This window comes from Typopeltis vanoorti, chromosome 3 (assembly GCF_054136105.1).
Source record: "Typopeltis vanoorti isolate ZY-2024b chromosome 3, IOZ_Tvanoo_1.0, whole genome shotgun sequence".
Taxonomy (NCBI): domain Eukaryota; kingdom Metazoa; phylum Arthropoda; class Arachnida; order Uropygi; family Thelyphonidae; genus Typopeltis; species Typopeltis vanoorti.
In genome coordinates, this window is record NC_143551.1 from 91,181,006 (window position 1) to 91,201,842 (window position 20,837).

General features: G+C 33.3%; 1 protein-coding gene across 1 annotated transcript in view; it reads left to right on the forward strand.

The window, feature by feature from the left end:
* The first annotated feature begins 228 nt into the window (after window positions 1–228).
* Window positions 229–20,837, forward strand: part of LOC150108381 (uncharacterized) — a 54,516-nt gene continuing 33,907 nt past the window's right edge. Inside the window, exons 1-5 of the mRNA XM_090390456.1 lie at window positions 229–406; window positions 1,005–1,031; window positions 2,249–2,301; window positions 2,823–2,912; window positions 14,748–14,813. Coding sequence (XP_090246582.1) covers window positions 229–406; window positions 1,005–1,031; window positions 2,249–2,301; window positions 2,823–2,912; window positions 14,748–14,813 — 414 coding nt within the window. The remainder of the gene's footprint in view (window positions 407–1,004; window positions 1,032–2,248; window positions 2,302–2,822; window positions 2,913–14,747; window positions 14,814–20,837) is intronic.

The following is a 20,837-nucleotide window of genomic DNA, read 5'->3' on the forward strand; positions in this document are numbered from 1 at the left end:
AGGGATTGCTGTATATTTTAATTTTTAATTTGCACAAATAAATCCACATGTAAAAATCAGCATTCATAAAATAGATTTTTAATTAAAACATACTAATTCTGCCGTACAAAACGAACACTGTGGACAGCACAAAAAAACCTGAGAAGGCCGCATGCAGCCCGCGGACCATTTGTTTCTCATCACTGCGTGCGGCTCCCTAATTTTTTTTTAACAGATATAATTTTAAAAATGGCTCTTCACTCCAAAAAGGTTGCCAACTGCTGGTCTAGAGGAATGTTACGTGTTAAAGGATGTTATTTTCACATGCAGAAGATTGCAATACGTGCAGTCTCTGCAGTCCCTCACCATGTAGCACCAGAGAAGCTATCAGTACGGTCCCATGAGTCATATCTTAAACTTCAGAAGAGTAAATATCACCTAGAAGGATTTCTGAAAACGAGAAACTCCAGCAAACAAGTAACGTAAAGATGATGCCGATCACTCTCTAGAGTCTACACTGTGATTTTTTTCTTTCTGCACAACATTCTGCACAAGTTAGAGCGCTACAGAAAACTTACGGTTATTTCTGACCCTTTGTGAACTGCTGAGAATTTAATTACGTTGGAAACGAGACATTTGTTTGATGACAAAATGACAAAATCATATTCAGAAAATTTCAACAAATGGTTGATACAAAACATGTATCGACTATTTTTTTTGAAAATGGTCGATACATTTTGAAATTTTCTGAATATGATTTTATCATCTGTATAGTCGTTTTCAGGAAATGATTATCTAGAATTCTAGATGGTCCTAAAGAAAGAAAAACTTCTTTGATTCGCTACGCATCAGTGAATAAAATCTATATTAATTGATCAATTAGCCAGTTTATGAGTTTCTGTATTCCCAGAAACATTTCTTTTTTCTTTTTTGGGAGTATTTTCAAATAAAAATATATATTCAAGACTGCGCTTAAAAAAAAAATAATAAAAATAAGTCGATTATTATATATTTTTTTCTTTTAGGTATGCTACGTGATGACCTTAAAAAAGGTAAGCAGAAAATATGTACTTTCATTTCTTAGCTTTACATTGCTGAAATGATTTATATAATATTTAGAGTATTTACAGGTGTAACAAAACTGCTTATTACGTAAATTCTTACTATGATTTCATTAAAATCCTAAGACCCAAAAATCCTTTCTCTATAATGTAAGCATTATTAATAAGATGTCGCTGATCAAAGGATATTTAACTTTAATTAACTTGATTTAAATGTAAAAGAAATCATTCTAAATGCATGTCCACTTCTACTTAATAATATCCTTTGCATGACATTAATTTGCATTTCCTTTTATTACTTGTTAAAAGGAGTCTCCATAGATTCTCAGTCTGCTTGGATGATACCCTTTGAATGGAAAGACTTGAATTCGAATTTCATCTACAAAGCGAAGAACGTATATCAGGGTTTTGGTTAGAAAGATTCGGATTCGGATTTCGTCTAGGACGCGAAGAATCTTTATGAGATCTTTTCAGTTGAAGGTGAGTTAGCCGATCTCATACAAAGATGGAAGAATAGAATTTTCCTCCCTGAAGATCATGGATTTTCGTCCTGCAGCAGTGCAACATGTCATTAGATAACACGCAATTTACAGATAAAAATACATTACAACCAATAATTAATGTTGGTTTTATGAGATGGGCCGTACCTGCCAGTGTGAGCCTCATGGCCGCTGTATCATCATACAAGCATACTAAGTGATTCGTTAAAATTAAAAACAGAAGGAAATGCTCAACCATATGTTAAAATGCAAACTATTAAGTCTATGTAATTAACCTAACAAACAATTAAAAGTAGCTCCCTAAAACTGATCACCTGTTGTTTATATTTATTTAGTAATGCCGGCTTTCCTAATATAATTCATTATTCCAAGTGACTTGCTTCTAGCAGTAACATCATGCTCTGTTATTTCTTCTCTATTTTCAGCATCCAAACATCTGGCAAATCCTGTGTGCTAATTGTAAGTATTTTTCAATGTGTGTATTTAGAATAAAAATGATCAAAAAAATAAATACACTTCTTGTAAAATACCCGAAATTTCATATTCTGCTTTCAATGATTTTGCTTCCATTTTAAATATTAACAGAAATACTAAATACCAAATGAAATCGAACCGATGTTTTAGTACATCAAGTGAAAAAGTGTACAAATAGTGTTTGTAAATAAATTGTGTTCAGATGTATATTTAAATATTTTTGCTTTCCTACAGATGATAAACATATAGACTTTCTTCAGTGTCTAAAGAAGAACGGTAATGAAATGGTTAGTACGTTTACTGATGAATATTTTTATTTTATTTTATTTTATTTATTTATGTTGACATTTAAGGATAAAAGTGCTGCAGCTCTAAACATTTCAGTACTTCATGCTGTGTACTGGTGACACGTACTCGAGATTTTTTCCCCCCATACGAACGATGATGAAAATCCAAGTTTGATTTTATTCAAAGTCAAACTTAATACATATTTCTCAGCCGAAAGATAAGTATGATAAATTGAATATGTTCGTGTCATTTGACAGCGGATATTCGAAGAACACAGTAGCGTAGCTGTTAAGAACATCTGAGACTCAAAAACATTAACAAAATCTTGCATATGCCACTTATCCAAAGCAAAACTAAATAACCACCCTCACGATATATGCTCCAATAATCAAATAAGTTTGCTTAATATATCAAATATATTTACTCTATTTAGATCTATATTCGCGTGTTCTGCTTTTTATATAGATATTTGTGAGCAGTGAATCAATATTTATAATTACTCTTTTTTGTTTAAATTTAGGCGAATGCTACTGTGAATAACTGCATGATGGATGTATCCAAATCTACAAATCTCGAAGACCTGTGTCGGAACATGACCATTGCTAGACAGGTTAAATGTTTTTAGTATGTTGAATCGTCATTTCTGAAAGCTGTTATCAGGGCTCAATGAATTAAATAATTGAGCATTATCTGATTAACAATTATTTTAAATATTTCTTAATTTCTGCATGATTTACAGAAACTGTCCGAAATATATGTAAAATTCCGAAAAACCTTACTCTTATCTTTAAAGTGTAGTCATTTCTTGAACTCTGGATCTATGTTCAGTAAGCTAGCTAGCTCATTTGAAAACTAATTTAAAAACTCAACATTAATTAAAAATTAACAGAGTATACGATTCTACTACATCACGATCTTAATTTTAATAAGCTGTGGTATTTTATCTTCAATTCTCGTTGAAGGACTTCTTACTTTCAAACGAAAGTATCGACAATGTTCATATCTTTTCACCGTTCAAAGTCTTATAAAATGATTTATATGGTTGAATCTCATTATCAGCAGCCTTTTCATAATTTGTAAAATATCATACTGGAATATTAACTCTTCCTTCTTTCTGCTACCAGTGATAAACCGAATTTCTTCTCTTATTTCAGACCTTTTTTTTTTTCAAACTTAGTGATTTTCGAATTTGGAAATTTCAAGGACAAAATTAAATTATAATATTTAGTGAAGCTACTGTAAGTATTTTGTAAAAAATGTAAACGAACTAAAGAAAAACTTACAAAATATATGCTACAGCAACAACTAAAACACAACAAAAAAAGATGCAAACTGAAGTTATATATATATATATATGAAAGTCATACACAACGAATAAATGAAAATATTGCGGCTTAAGTATGGGAGAATGAATTAAAGTTGTTTAGGTTGGTTGGGAGGATAAACAGCAGAAGCAACTATGGCTATAAAAGTCAGTATATAAGCTGGTTGATTGCGTGATTCTTCTTGCTGATTTGCCTATTTTTCGGGATTACAATTTTGAGTTTTTCGGGAGGGAAAAACTCTTCCGTTTCAGAATGGGATTAACTAATGGTTGAAAAGCATTATAAAGGTTATTTGCATCATAGAGGATTCCAAACCAGGTCTTTCCAACGGAAAGATATCGTTGATACTGACTGAGCCACTGAAGTTCCGAGGCGGATTTAAAGCATAAATTCTTTTTCTCATTATTAATTATATATGAGCAGTTGAAGTGCATGATCTCTATCGGATCATTAGAACCCTTAGCCCGCTCAGAGTACTAATTGCAATGCACTATAAGCTAAAAAAAGACAAGTAACGTCACTCCGATTTTTAACAATAAAAATTACAAAAATAGTTGAGTATTGTTTCTACTTTAATCAAGTGTTAACATACTGAAGGTTTTTGTAGCAGTTTTCCCAGTTTCAAACAGAACCTGATGTACACTTTTTCTGATAGAAGGAAAAATTTCATACTGTTTTCTAATAACTCTAAGTACAACTTAAATCAACGGTAAATGATGGAACTACTATACTTACACCAATGGAGGAGTTTTATGCTTACTACAGTAGTGTCATCTGGTGGTCATTTAGGATATTTTTGATGACACCTCGAACCATAATATAGCATTTTTTTTTTATATTTTGAGATGAAACACCCGGGGAGATGCTAAAGTATTCCCTCTTACTTCATGGTCAACCAACCCCTCCCCCTTCAGAACGATTGTAGGATATAATTTGTGTTGAATGTTTTTCAAAAAGAAAAAAAAAAGATAATGAGTCATTTCTACATTGCCAGATTTGCCACTGCAACACCAAGGTAAGAGCAATAGTCATTAGTTCAATAGCTTGCTGGTAGTTACTTATCACCCTGTTTTGGAACTGGCTGCATATACAGGGTGAGGTAAGGTCACTTGACAGTGAGATATATGTGAGAAGTGTGGTCCAATAACACCAGATGCAGAAATTAATTCCCACACATTAATGTTTGGTTGTTTTAGATGCTTTTTAGTAGTCACATGAGGATTAGTGTTGTCCCAATAGACAAAGTTATACTTATTTACATGTCCAGGTCGGTGGAAGGTAGCGTCATCTCACTAGATGATGTATTGGAGCAAATTGATATTTTCATTTAATTTGGAATTATCCTCAAGCATCTCATACATTAATCGTGGAATTATAAGAAAATACTTTTCTTGTCATAATTCAGGGTATAATTACAAATCTGTAATTTAACAACAAAAACAAATAAATAAGAGTTAAACTAGTGCTAAAATCATTTCAAAATCAATTCATACATAGATAGATATCTTATTCCAACCTTATCAATGGATGTTCAGCATCGGTCACTTGCAATACATTAACTGTCAAGTGACTTTTGTCTAACCCTGTATATGACTTGACTCCAAGCCATATATAGGATGAGGCAATGCAAGATGGATGCCAGCTGAGTATAATCTAACGTAAAATGTAAAATCAGATAACGCCTTTTATTCCCTTATAGGGAGTAGGCATGGCCGTTTTAGTACTATTTAACTTTTGGAGACTGAGTGGGCAGTTCATTCTCCACTGGTAGTCAATCAGAGATAGCTGGCCCAAGGCTAGCACTAATTTAAGCGGCACGCAGTGAAGAGACGGGTAATAAGTGCCATCTCGTGGTCGCTAACCCTAACACAATATTTTTAATTCGACCGTAGAATGTCTGAAATCGTGTACATTCTACGGTCGAATTTTTTTGAGTTTACTGGACGAAAAACCCGAGTTTCCGTGAGAAACAATAATCGCTTGCGCCTGCCAGAGATCGACTAATTCGGGAACCGGTTGAAAAAAGACTTAGAAGAAATTCCTCTAGTCGGCAACTAAAAGCGATCTCACGACGCTCTTTCTTGAGGCGCTCCAGCACTGAGAAGTGCAAACACCACTTCCACTGAGCTACACAGGCTCTATAATATAACGTTCTTTGAGATGATAAAAAATAGATGTTAATCAGGACCACATACCTCTCGAGCACAATTGATGGGATACTGTAAGGACAAAAACACTTTTTTAGTATCCAGGTTATTAAAGATTCTTCTTCTGATGTCTTTCTGGCGGAAGGCCACAGAAGGCATGCGACGCAATGTTCTAAGTAAAGAAGGATGTGATTTGCCTTGCAGGAGCTGGATGAGAAGAATGGTGTCAGGAGGTTAGCTTTATCTTTAGGTGATGTTACAATATTACCATCTGGATGAAAGAAAGATAAGAGCACAGATGGACAAAAGTTGTGCCAAACAGGATGAAATATCGAGTATCCTGATAAACAACATTATCACTTCTATATGAGGTCAGCTGAAAAGGCCTTATAAATGTTCATCGAGTTCAGGATTCGAATTTAAATCTTTTGAAGGGTAATGGTGCATTGTTCTTGAGACCGCGATACGGAGGCACTCTTTAAGGCTACATAAAAATAATTTGGTTATAGTTTATTGTAGTAAAAGTTAACTTTAGCTGAAACATCTTTAAAATTCCGTGAAGAGTCCCAAGGTTTCAGCAAGTACAGATCAGAAAAACCTGTTAGACTTAAATCAGGGTTACCTAAATTATTAACCAAGTTTCTTCTAGCTAGCCATTAAAATGTGGAAAGGATCTGAGAAGATCATAAAAGATAATCAAGTAAAAATCATAATCATCACTGACTTAAAACTGGCACCAGTCCACTCGACCCCTGTTAACCCGTACCGCGATTCCTTATCAAGCTATTTTATAACACGATGTAAATATTAAGTAATGCCAGTTCATTTATCGATTTAGATTATCGATTTGGTTTTTGATTGAATCGATATTTTTTTTTCTTTGCTTGTGTAATGAAGATAGCTTATTTATTGCCATTTGTAGCTTATAATTGCACATCATTTCGAATTTTTGTCTAATGTAAGTGTACATTTTACAATAGTCTCATTTAACCCAATACTAGAATGCTTAATAAATATTAATAAAAATCAAATACCAAATGTTATCAAAATCCGATGAGCTCGAGTGGAGTCATTTTGACGATTCTGGGTAGATGGGCAGGTGATTACGTAGCATTCCATACCGTCTCCCTATAAAAGGTTGGAAAACGTTAATTAAAATCATTACACACCATTTATGAAACATTTACTTATCGTGTAGCCTTTTTTCATGACCGCCTTAATTTTCCTTTTTTCTTTTATTTTCAGTACGTAAACTGCTTGAAGATGAAACAGGTGAGACTTTTCAACTTAATCATTAATGGAAATATAAAACTGTAAGTTCAAATTATTTCAAACCCACGTAAATACGAGTAAAATAAGATGCTTGGTTAAGCTATGAAAATGTATATTCTATATTAAAAAACAACTAGAAATTAACGATATATCTTCCAGCTTTCTTCTTTTAATACCCTTAAGGAGTCTTAAACTTCTGCCGATCCTTCCTAGCACCCCCTCAATTTGTCCACCTTTTAATATATGAGATCCTGAACAGTCTTCTATAACACCACTCAAAAGCAGCTATCCTTTTCTTATCTGACATGTTCAGGTTCCAAGTCTCACATTCATAAGTCCGCATTGAAAAAAAAAGCAACCACATCCAGAATCCTCAGCTTTCTTCCTGTGGAGATAGATCCATCCTTCCAGATTTTAGAAGCCATGAAACCGTTATTCCTAATCTTCTTCTAATGTCTTCTGAATAGCAATTCTTCACATTAATGATGGGTTCAAGTAAACGAATTTGCTGACTTCTTCAATTATTTCTCCGTTAAGGTACACTTGTTTCTCAGGAAGTTCCCTGTCTATATTTTCTTTGAGAACATTTATGCATTGCAGTGAACTTTAAAACAAAAGAAGCATTTTCACATTGAATCATTTAACTCTGTATATTTTTTCACGTAATTTAAGTTTATATTATGACGTAAATGACATTATGATATATATAATGTTGTGTAAAACAAAATTCATTAAACACTTACGATGCAAGTGTTTAATAAATGTAAAATATTCTTAAAAACCGAAAATATTTAAAACATTTTTCTTTTGTAAGTGAAACGAAATTTTTCCAAGTTTCAATCAAAGGTAATTACGATTAAGATTCATTAGGATGCTTATTGTCTTGGAAATTGATTTGATTTATTATTGCTACATCATTATTGTATTCCAAGTTTCGTCCGGTATTAGTATTACGTCCAAGAATAATTATTTTAAACTTTTTTTTATCTGCAGGAAAACGACAAGACAAATCCAAAGGTAAGGCAATTTATAGTTCAGTAGTTATCGTTATTTCTACGTTAAATGATTTTAACAGAAATGCTCATTTCTAATTAATTTATAAATTTTGCTTATTGTTGATTTAGTTTTTATTCATTTATTTATTTAAACTTACTTCAGGTACGCGTAAAAGGAAACTGCACGTATGTTATTTAATACGTATACTTAGCTTCTCATCTGTCACGTTCCAATATTGTCATGACTTATATTTATTTCTTCTAACTGTATCAATATTCCCAGATCTCTGTCTTTCTCTTGGTCTCTTGCTTGTCATCATGACATCAAATACGTCTTTTGCAAATCTTTCCTCTCCCATTCTGTTTAAGTCGCCACGCCACCTAAGATTTGGCTCTACTCCAGAGGCGAAGGGGGGGGGGGAACGCCCCGGGTGACACTTTCAACCTTTTTTGAACATCTGCAGTTAAGTCTAAAATACAGTCTCAGAACTCATTTCCAAATATTTTAATACTACTGCGAGGTTTCCTCACGATTGCTGTAAGTGTTGCTAGTTGTGAGAGGAGTTTTTCAAAATAAAATTGATTAAGAATTACCTACATTACTATGAAATAGACTTCGCCAATGTCATCGACGATTTTGCTATCAGAAAAGCAACAAAAATAACATTTTAGAATGTTGAAATGAAAGTTTTACTTCAAAAATAAACAAAGTGTTTTAATCTATTTCCCTATACGTTGTTTTGACATTTTTGGTGTGTATTGAGAAGGACAGCAAAAAAAGCTCTAGCAACACCACTGCTCTACTCAGACATTTCTGAATGCTAACATTATCGACTTCCTTCTTAATATCTTCATTATTAATATGATTCTGCAACAGACGTCATCTATTTTCTCCCATATTTTTTCTCAGAACTCTCTATCTGTGGTTGTAGACCACAGATAGAGAGTTTTAACGTTGTCTTTTATCAACTGTTAGTTTAGTGTTTTGACTACGTTCTGTCTTATTCCGTATAAATTTATTCAGTTGACTCTCCACCATACCAGCTTTACTCATAGTGTATTTTTATTGACATTCAGGATGGCTTCTTCTTCTTCTTTTTTTTTTTTTTTAGAATGTCACAATACTGTATATTCCTGGTAAAACAGTCATAGAGTTTTTCATAATTTATGAAAGCTAAGCATGTTATGTCTATTATCAGATTCTCTTTGGGTTTTCAATTATTTATTTTATCGTAAGGTCATCAATCATCAGTTTGGAATTCTCTTTTCGACACCAGCCTACTCTTTTGAGAGTAATATTTTAGGTGATGGAAACTTGTTATTAATATCCTGCACTTTGCAGCTAATATTTCTGGAATTTCCATAAACGTTTACTGCCATCCATTTTAAATAACTGATATCTCTTGATAGCTTCCACTCTTCAGGTATTCGATCTATCTTCCAAGATATAAGTGAAAAAAAATATTTCCCGGACTATGAGTAATTCCTTATTGCTTCTTTTTATAACAGTTCTACTGACGAAATTGGTCAGTGAGATTATTTTTTGCACGTATACGACTCTTTAATCTTTTGTGTTGATTTTTAGAAGGAATTTAAAAAGCTTCCTATTTTTATTATATACCTTTTCTATTTCTTCATTCCAGAATTATTTTAAGCCTTGTTTTCTGTTATGTATTCTTGCTTTCATGTCATTTCTTTAATTATATTTTAATTATTAATTATTAAAAGAGCACGTAAGACCACAGTAATAACTTTTAATTAATAAGGTACACATATTTCATACTAAAAATAATAGTACATCTTAAGTGTTACAAACAGTTATAGGAATGGAATACAAGTAACCAACATTCGGTGGATCACCTATTAAAATACATTGTTGCCGCGCGCTAGAAAATAATAATTAATTATTATTTTCTATGAACAAATTTTTTTCCTTATTGCCTTCTACAAAAGATAAACTGTCATCTCTATCTTTGGCTGGCGTTTACCAAATACCATGTGAATGCGATGTTTCTTATTTTGGACAAACTGGCCGTTCTGTGGAAAAAAGAATTAAAGAACATCAATATTATATTGAATACAACAAACCTCAGAAGTCTGGTCTAGCACAACACAGTATTAACACTACCCATAATGTCCAGTCGGATAAAGCTATTCTCCTCCATAGATGCAGGTTCAAATATGAACGCCTTTTTAAAGAAAGTTGGAAGCTATTTTACACCGAACGAATTTAAATCGAAATGACTCTCTCTCTCTCTCTCTCTCTCTCTCGAAGATCTGGGAGACTTTTATTTTATGTAATCATTAAAAAAACCAATTATCTTAAATATTAATTAATTATTATTTTATATCATTTCCTAGCGCGCGGCAACAATGTATTTTAACAGGTGATCCACCGAATGTTCGTCACTTGTATTCCATTCCTATAACTGTTTGTAACACTGAAGATGTACTATTATTTTTAATATGAAATATCTGTACCTTATTAATTAAAAGTTATTATTGTGGTCTTACGTGTTCTTTTAATAATTATATTATGCCACAAGTACCTCTAAAAATAAGTATTATATTTTAATATTGTACCATTTCTAGTCATCAAATCAATTTAAATGTGCATTACCGAGTATTGTAATTTTATACATATGCAGAAAAATTCTGTTACACAAACATATCAGTGACAATATTCCTTTAAAACATTAAATTATTATTACCAAGTTTTCTCAAAACTCGATTTATTTTAAGGCTAGAAGAAGAAGAAAGCACATATTGCATTTGTAATGTATGCAATACGATTCATACAGATTATGTGCTTTCTTCTTGCAAGATCTTATTTTTTCCCCTTGAGTCGACTTCTGTGTATTTTCTCTATTTCACTAATAAATCACTTTTTTTATATAAAACTTGTTAGTAACCATTATTTTTTTGACATTCTATATATATATATATTACTTCAGGCTTGTTTTCTCATTAACTATCACATACATATATTCTGTAAGAAATCTTAGACTTCTAGAATTTCAAATGTATTTGTGTGGTTATTTTTTTTCTTTTGAAGAACATGCTTATTATAAAAAAAGATGACAATGATCATTTCAAAATTTGTGCATCCTGTACTCTTATAGACCAAGCATTTATTTAATAAAATACATTTACAGGTCTTCAATATAATCTTCATTTTTCTTTATGACCGCTTATCGATGTTTGGGCAAGTTTTGAATTCTTGTCAGCAGGAAATAATGTGTTTGATAAGTCGGGTCACTACAGCAGAAATCTGTTCAATGGTAGGAAAGCATTTCCCACAGGAACAGATTGAAGTCTGGATGGCTCATCTCAAAGTACGGAAGAGATGAGAAGCACAGACTTTGCATGCTGTGGAATACTTCACATACAATAAGTGTATGCGTATTGTCGTGAAAATGAGCAAATATCCAAAATCAGTCATCTCCCTCACCCCCATTTTGCAGTCTTTGTTTTTTTGCGGAAAAAGAACGCCTGAAACAGAAAACGAGTACGCGACTAACGTGAAGACTGAAACTATAATATCACGAATGCGCAGTGCAGAACTTTTGAAATGATCCCTCTTAAATTTTAAAAACTTACTCAGTTTTTAACTCTGATGATTTGTTTCTTTTCAGGCTTGCTTAAGTAACCTTCTGACACAAGTAAGTGGTGCATACTAAGAACATAATTTACTAAGCTACATGTTGATAATGATAAATAAAAGTGAACTACATTTATACAATAAAAAAACCAAATAAATCAAAAAGATATATTGGATGAAGAAACAACGTCCTTAATTAAAATATTCCATTCATTTCTATTTTTATAGGATACTTTCTGGGACAAAGTTTGTAGCAGTGGTAAGTTCTTTACCAGTAATTCTACATATTCTTTAACTTATTTATTGATAAAATAAATAAGGAATTTCGTGAAACTCTATTTAAAATATTGATGTAATTGACTAAAATGAAGAGCCAAAAGGCTTCAGTTCGGCAATGCAAAATTATATAAATCAAATGGATATTTGATCAACTTTCATGGTCAAATTTTGTACGAAACTTTCATAGTTTTTACATTCGGCTTTGAAATAATGCTGGATTTAATATCCACTTTTATTACATCAATATTTATATGTTGATGTAATAAAATATAATGATAAATACTTTTAAAGAATGCTAATCGTATTTATTTTCAGATGTGTATTCACATTACGGATGTATGAGAAACCAAGTCGAGGTAGGTTATTCTTTTAAATAGCATAAAATAATTAGGTAAACAAATAGTTAAGCAGAGGCAAGCGGAGTGACTTGAAAAAAAATTTTTAAATAAAGTTTACAGCTATTTTAAACTAAATTTGTTTTCTAGATGACAAGTCTCTTTCAATAAATAATAATAATAATAATAATAATAATAATAATAATAATAAATATATATAAAATAAATAAATAAATACATAATAACTGGTTGCTTGCCACAGTCGACTTTTCATGGAATTCATAGTGTATTCATATTCGTTCTCTTCTGAGAACTTTTTTTCCCAAATGATTTCTATTCTTACACGTATCTGACCTTTTCAAGTGTATAAGGAAAAGGAAAAATGTGGTAGGTTTTAATATCAACTCAGCTTCATGACCGGTAGTTTCTATTTTTGTAGGCAAATGAAATTCTAAACGTATGCCAGAAGGACATTGGAAGAGGATACGATCTTTGGAAGATGTGCAACTTAAGAAATGCTACATTGTACGACTACAGGAAAAAGGTAAAGTTTTTTTTAATCTAAAAGCCTGGAGTTTAATATCCGGTTAATCTCTACATTATTACATTTTTTTTCTGTTAAAAACGATAACTACTTTTAAGTGCCCCTTGATATTATTTTTCATTAGTAACATAGCGATCGTGAGTCCGGTGAGTGTCTGCTGTGTGTGCGTCAGTGGTGGCGAGGTCAGTTAGCTGGTCTTGTAAGAAGGTAATGAGGTTTTTCCGTCATCAAAACAGGACAGAAAAGCACACGCAATTAACCTCTCAGATATAATATGCTATTTCTAGTTTTACTCTTTTGTTTTTCATGCTTTTCAGATTTATTACTAATTCAATCACCCTATTAAAGGCTGACAAATACGTAATAAATTAAACAATTTACCAAAAAAGTGGGGGGGGGGTAGAGAGAGAGAGAGAGAGAGAATCAAAATTCGAATGTTTCGAATAGAAAATCCCATTTCTCTGAAATCATAACGTTGTGCGTATGAGACAGGCATGATAACCTTCAACTAATAATGTACTAATAAGGATTCCTCAAGGCTAAATAGAATTCAAAAAAAAAAAAATTGAAAAAAAAAGTTAAATTTAAGACAACAAACCTGATGAAAAAATAAGATCAAGTTAATTTTTTTTTAAATTTTAAACTAAAAAAGCATCATATAGAACTGATGCTTGTTAAATTCGTAGAGTACATTAAGAATAACGTTTGTTGATTGTTTATATTAACAGAAACGCAGCAGTTGTATTTGGATATGTGTTTTCGGTACGTTTGTGATATTAGAATACTTTATTTAATAAACAAAATGCAAGAAGATTAGTGCAATAGTACGCTCAAGGCGGCAGTTATTTCGAAGGGCGATTTAAAATCACTGGTTCTGAAAGGTAACTTCACTGTGTGCGATATCACTTGCACAGTGAAGTTATTCTCATCACAGATATAATTGCATTTGTGGTTAATTCAAACTGCTCAACACTCCCCCCCCCCCCCCCTAAGACTTAAATGTTAAGCTTATCAAAATAAAATGATCCGGTTTCGACTTGTTTTATTTCCATATTGACAGACAGAAGAATAGACAGACATGAAGAAGCTAACGGGTACTGTTGGCTTGCGAAACCTAAAAATAGATTCCCTTGGCAAATTATATGAATCTACTGTTATAGTTTTATATGCGGTTTGGAACGCTTCCTATTATCTTGGAAAGATAAAAGATAATACTGTGCTGTAACAGAGGCGATTATTTAGTTTGTCATCTACAAAACAAACCGAAAATCTACTCTCATTCTCAATTTATTTCCGAAAACTTTGAGAAACCCCCTTAATTTTTAAAACTGTTTTTATTGATTAAATGGAGAGATGATTTAATATGAAATTAAATTTTATATTTAATATATTAAATAAATAGGAGCCTGCGTAGTTCAGTGGATGTGGCGTTTGCATACCACGGCGCTTGACTGCACGAAGGAAGACTTCGTTTCGAATCTATGAAATTTTTCTAAGCCTTTCGACCAGTTCCCGAGTTAGTCGATCTTTGGCACGGGCAAGCGGGTTTTTTCGTCCCGTAAACTCAAGAAACTCGACCGTAGAAACTCACACTATTTCAGACATTAAATATATTGGGTTAGGGAACCACGAGATAGCGGCATATGTTGAGCCACCTCTTCATTGCATGACGCTTAAATTTCATATTAAATATAAAATTTAATAAGAATCTGGAATTTAATAAGAAAATATAATAGAATCTGGCCTGAAAACTACGTTTTACATTTTTTACCATCGACAACAATGTATTTGCTGCATCTAAGAATGAACTGATATAATTTACCAAGCATTTAAAAAGTACCACATTTGGCAAATGTTGACTACTTTAAACAATTAATTAGCCGAACTAATTACTCTTAGTAATTGATTTTTATTTGAATATTATGTTGTTGTTTTTGGTTTTTTTAGTGGAAATCCTGTCTGATGGGTGAAAAAGGTTCCATTTATCTCAAAAAACTTGAAAGCGCTGCAAAGGTACGTTATTACGAATGAGTAATACCAGTAAGTGATTGCATCGACAAATTATTTGCAAATAGTTTTTCTTTCCTAGAAGAACTAAGGTGTTTTAATGTATTTAAATGCAAAAAAAAAACATCATAAGCACTCAGAAGTTTCAGAAATGCATATCTCAGCGCACATACATAGTATATTTTTATTATAATAATATATTTTAAGGCATATTTTTATATGAATCCCATTCATAAAAGGTTGTCATCGTATAGCATATTAATACTGTGAGCAAGGTAAACATTATAATATCGACAAGAAAACGGGAGCTTATATCACTACAACCGTTTTTTTTTATATACACACTAACACCAAGGCTCAATTTTGCAAAGAAGTAGGGATGATTAAGTTACAAAAAAATGAAACAAAACGGAGGGAAGTGGCGAAGATATTGATGCTAAAGAATGCACGAGATCACAAGGGGATAATTAGAATCGAATCAAATCAGTATGAGATAGATTTATTAGAGAACATCTAAGGACTGAAGAAACGATGTAGGAGAACCGCCTAATATACTTTAGTCAAGCGGATAGAAAATAGATCCAATTAGAAAAATAATGGATGGAGTGAGCATGAAGAAGAGGAAGAGCAAGAAGGAGGTGATTAGAGCCGTTGAAGGTTGGATGGCATGTTCGAGTAAGCGAAGAAGGCTAGTTCTTCGGAACTTCAGAAGTGGCAGCAGCAGCAGTAGTAGAAGAAGAAGACTCATTAGTTTCACTCTCCTTGATAGTCACAGCAGTATTACTTCACTAGCTATGTGGACCACGGTAATTTCTATTATCATTAGTAGAGGCATACTCAAAAAAGTTAACTTTAAAGAAGATATAAATAAGAGCTGAAGAGAATCGAAATTCTTTCCCTTGGAGTTAAAGTCGAAGATATTTGAAAAAGCGTCCCTCACATCGTCTCCATTTCTTTCGATATTATCTGATTCGACGGCATTTCATCAGCATTTTCTTCTTAAACCTATCCGGGTAGAGTACCATGATTTAGAAGTCAAGAATTAATACTGCCGGCACATTCCTCTGTTGCATTCCTTAAGGACAAGTATTTATGCCTGCATACGTGTGTGTGTGTGTGTGTGTGTGTGTGTGTGTGTGTGTGTGTGTGTGTGTGTGTGTGTGTGTGTGTGTGTGTGTGTGTGTGTGTGTGTGTGTGTGTGTGTGTGTGTGTGTGTGTGTGTGTGTGTGTGTGTGTGTGTGTGTGTGTGTGTGTGTGTGTGTGTGTGTGTGTGTGTGTGTGTGTGTGTGTGTGTGTGTGTGTGTGTGTGTGTGTGTGTGTGTGTGTGTGTGTGTGTGTGTGTGTGTGTGTGTTCATAGGGTTTTACTAACTGAACTACGAAGATTCGTTAACAGCATTAGCATTTACAAAGGAAATGCTAATGTTGTTAAAAATAAATCTCTCTCTCTCTCTTACACACACAACAACAACAACAAAAGAGCCTACGTAGCTCGGTCAGTGTAGACAAAGCCCTTTGGTCGGAAAGACCTGGGTTCGACAGGCCAACCTGCCCACTGAACACACATCTACAGACATAGGACACACCGAGAGGCATAGGGCTAACACCCTATCCTCGAGATGGGTACAGTTTGGAAGGGCTTACAACAGCTCCGTAACAAGACGGTAGGCCTAATACGAAAAAGGAAGAAGAGGAAAAATATATACACAATATACAAATATTCATAAATAAATATAAATATAAAAATAAATTATTTATTTATCAACTGAATGATCACTTGGAGAAAAATTTGGCCAACCAAGTACTCGTATTGAAGGTTTATTTTCTTGATCCTGAGAATTAGTAATAATATTTTTGGTTTACAGATCAAGTGTTGATCAATTTTATTAACTTAACCAACTAGTTTCGCCACACTTTAACTGTTTTGTGTCTTCGGGGCACTTACATATAGGCTGAAACGATCTCACAATTATGTGTAACTATAAAACTGACAAGAATAACTGTAAAAAAACTGACTAGAATAATTACAAATGAAATAGTATCGAACGTGCGTGAAACACGTATCGCATGTACAAGATTAACTAGCTGTTGCTAAGGAACTTTCTGTAGTTTGTATTAAAGTTCATTTCTTTTGTTTTTAAAGATTTGATTAGGGTTTTCCATATCTCTGGGAGTATTAGGCCTTGATTTCTGTTAAGGTTGACAGTAGAACGGGCGACTGTGGCTGCTTCGTTGAAAATTCTTGAATGGTAATCTTCCTCTAAGTAAGGGGAACAACTTTTGTCTCTTTCGATGACATGGTTAGTTGTAGAGAAATGAGACGATAGGCCAGAAATGTTCTGCCTGTTGTTTTTGACATAGCCAATGTGCTCTTTTTGCCTAATTTCAAGGCTTCTCGAAGTCTGTCCGATGTAACTAGAGCCACATGAGCATGGAATATTATAAACTCCAGCATATTTATAGAAAGGGTGGTTGTCTTTTGGAGATCTTAGTAGTTTACGAATAGATTCTATTGGTTTAAATGTTACTCTTATTTTGTGTTGTCTGAGGAGGCTGGCGAGCTTGTAGGAGATGCCATTTACAAACGGAATTGCAATAGTTTTTATATATTGAATATCTTCTTGTTCTTTTTGTGGTGGTTCAGAGAAAAGGACTTTATTGACTAGTCTTCTTGGATAGCCATTCAAGTACAGATTGTTGGAAATTAATGTTAACTCATCTTGAAGGGTCTCGTTGTCTGTTGTGATGCGAATCGCTCTCTTCTTTAACATGTGTACAATGCTGAGTTTATGTGAGATGTGGTGAGAGGAGCTGAAATGTAGGTAGCGAACTGTATCGGTCGGTTTTCTGTATACCGATAGATTTATACTGCCATCAATTTGTTTTTTTGATTAAGTTGTCTAAAAACGGTGGTCGTTTTTCTCTTTCAAGTTCCAGAGTAAATTTAATAGAATGATGGAAGGAGTTGATCTTTTTGAGAAAATCATATAAGTCATCATTGTTGTTGTTCCACACGATGAAGATATCGTCCACATATCTGAACCAAATTTTAGGTTTGGGAATAATTTGGGATAGGATTTTGTTTTCTAAGTCTTTCATAAAGAGTCAGCACATGAAGGTGAGAGTGGGCTCCTCATAGCCAAGCCTGTTAATTGTTGGTAGATGTTATTTTTCCACGAAAAGTAGTTATAATTTAGGCAGTGAGCAAACAATGAGGTTATATCTTGTGGGAACAAGGTACTTAATATGTCAATGACCTCCACTACAGGAACGTTTGTAAAAGAGAGAGGTGACATGTAGGCTGGCTAGAAGATCATTATCTGATATGATTTTCTCAAAAAGATCAACTCCTTCCATCATTCTATTAAATTTACTCTGGAACTTGAAAGAGAAAAACGACCACCGTTTTTAGACAACTTAATCAAAAAAACAAATTGATGGCAGTATAAATCTATCGGTGTACAGAAAACCGACCGATACAGTTCGCTACCTACATTTCAGCTCCTCTCACCACATCTCACATAAACTCAGCATTGTACACATGTTAAAGAAGAGAGCGATTCGCATCACAACAGACAACGAGACCCTTCAAGATGAGTTAACATTAATTTCCAACAATCTGTACTTGAATGGCTATCCAAGAAGACTAGTCAATAAAGTCCTTTTCTCTGAACCACCACAAAAAGAACAAGAAGATATTCAATATATAAAAACTATTGCAATTCCGTTTGTAAATGGCATCTCCTACAAGCTCGCCAGCCTCCTCAAACAACACAAAATAAGAGTAACATTTAAACCAATAGAATCTATTCGTAAACTACTAAGATCTCCAAAAGACAACCACCCTTTCTATAAATATGCTGGAGTTTATAATATTCCATGCTCCTGTGGCTCTAGTTACATCGGACAGACTTCGAGAAGCCTTGAAATCAGGCAAAAAGAGCACATTGGCTATGTCAAAAACAACAGACAGGACATTTCTGGCCTATCGTCTCATTTCTCTACAACTAACCATGTCATCGAAAGAGACAAAAGTTGTTCCCCTTACTTAGAGGAAGATTACCATTCAAGAATTTTCAACGAAGCAGCCACAGTCGCCCGTTCTACTGTCAACCTTAACAGAAATCAAGGCCTAATACTCCCAGAGATATGGAAAACCCTAATCAAATCTTTAAAAACAAAAGAAATGAACTTTAATACAAACTACAGAAAGTTCCTTAGCAACAGCTAGTTAATCTTGTACACGCGACACGTGTTTCACGCACGTTCGATACTATTTGATTTGTAATTATTCTATCCAATGTTTTACAGATATTCTTGTCAGTTTTATAGTTACACATAATTGTGAGATTGTTTCAGCCTATATATAAGTGCCCTGAAGACGCCAACAGTTAAAGTTGGCGAAACTAGTTGGTTAAGTTAATAAAATTGATCAACACTTGATCTGTAAACCAAAAATATTATTACCAAGTACAGTACTCGTATGTTAACATTTCATCCGCTAATATTTCATATTCCTACTCACAGAGGTTTAACCTAAAGAACACGTGTCTGTTTTGTGTCTGTTTTGCATGCTGACTTAGAGAGAAAAAATCAAAAATACTGGCTAAGTTTATTCTTAAATTATACCATGCTTTGGGGAACATAGAATATGTTTTGCGACAGTAGACCAGAAGTTCATTACATAAGATGACTCTATAACTTGGGTAGAGTACCCAAGAAGTTTGCGAACTAGGGAAAAAAATGATCTATTTAAATCACTTGAAATTTCGAGTAGAAATCCTAATGCTAACTAATTTTATTAGTAGGTTATTACGCAGTCCAACACAATTTTTGCTGACTTTTATATGAGACTTGTTTTTTACTAATTTGGGTGCGCTGATTTCAAATATCAAACCCATTTTTCTCGATCACGTCAGGTTTTTCCTCTATGGCATTTTCTTTTTGCTAATTTGTAAGTTTTTGATAGTTTTAAGGAGGCAGTACTATTTAGAGGTTAAAAAAAATCGATTTTTTAATATTATTTCTGAAAGTATGTACTTTTAAAAATCTGTTCCTAACTTTTTATCAAGAAATTCGAAAAATTCCCGAAGATATAGCCTATTATTCAAAGCGGTGCGCAGATCAGAATCGGAGCGCTCACCGCTCTCGCTTGTTAGTAAACGAATAAATGCGTAAGAACCTGCAACGGCACGTTGTTTTTTTTCTTATTCTTCTTATTATAACCAGAAGTCTGAACTAAACAAAAATAGCAATCATCTACGTGATTTTTCGGTTCACGCCAAATCATTGGAATGCCAAAAGCTAATTTTTGGCGTTTTCCCTTGCTCTACTGTCGTAAATTTTCTACACGTGACTTACACACTTTATTTGGAGCCCATGACTTGTCCTGATCTGCAATTTTTACGTCAAAGTATGCAGAGTACACTTTCTTAACGAAATCAGTGATATTTGTCCTTTGACTGGGAACAGTAATGCTGCCACAAATGTAGAAGAAGGAATCTATACTATTGACACAATTTCGAGTAGTAGACATGATGTATTTTCTTCACTGCCGACTAACATGCAATTAACAAGACAAAAAAAAAAAAAAAAACAGAGACTTTATTGAAACGTTATAAGCGCTCATCATACTTTCACGATCGATTAACGATTGACTGATTTCGATCGTTCTTTGTCCGCTATGACGCATATAGCATTCATTATAGGCTATATCTTCGGGAATTTTTCGAATTTCTTGATAAAAAGTTAGGAACAGATTTTTAAAAGTACATACTTTCAGAAATAATATTAAAAAATCGATTTTTTTTAACCTCTAAATAGTACTGCCTCCTTAAAACTATCAAAAACTTACAAATTAGCAAAAAGAAAATGCCATAGAGGAAAAACCTGACGTGATAGAGAAAAATCGGTTTGATATTTGAAATCAGCGCACCCAAATTAGTAAAAAAAACAAGTGTCAGATCATAATCAGCAGAAAAAAAAAATTTTTTTTGTTGGCCAGTGTTATTAATGCTAATAAGCATTTATAG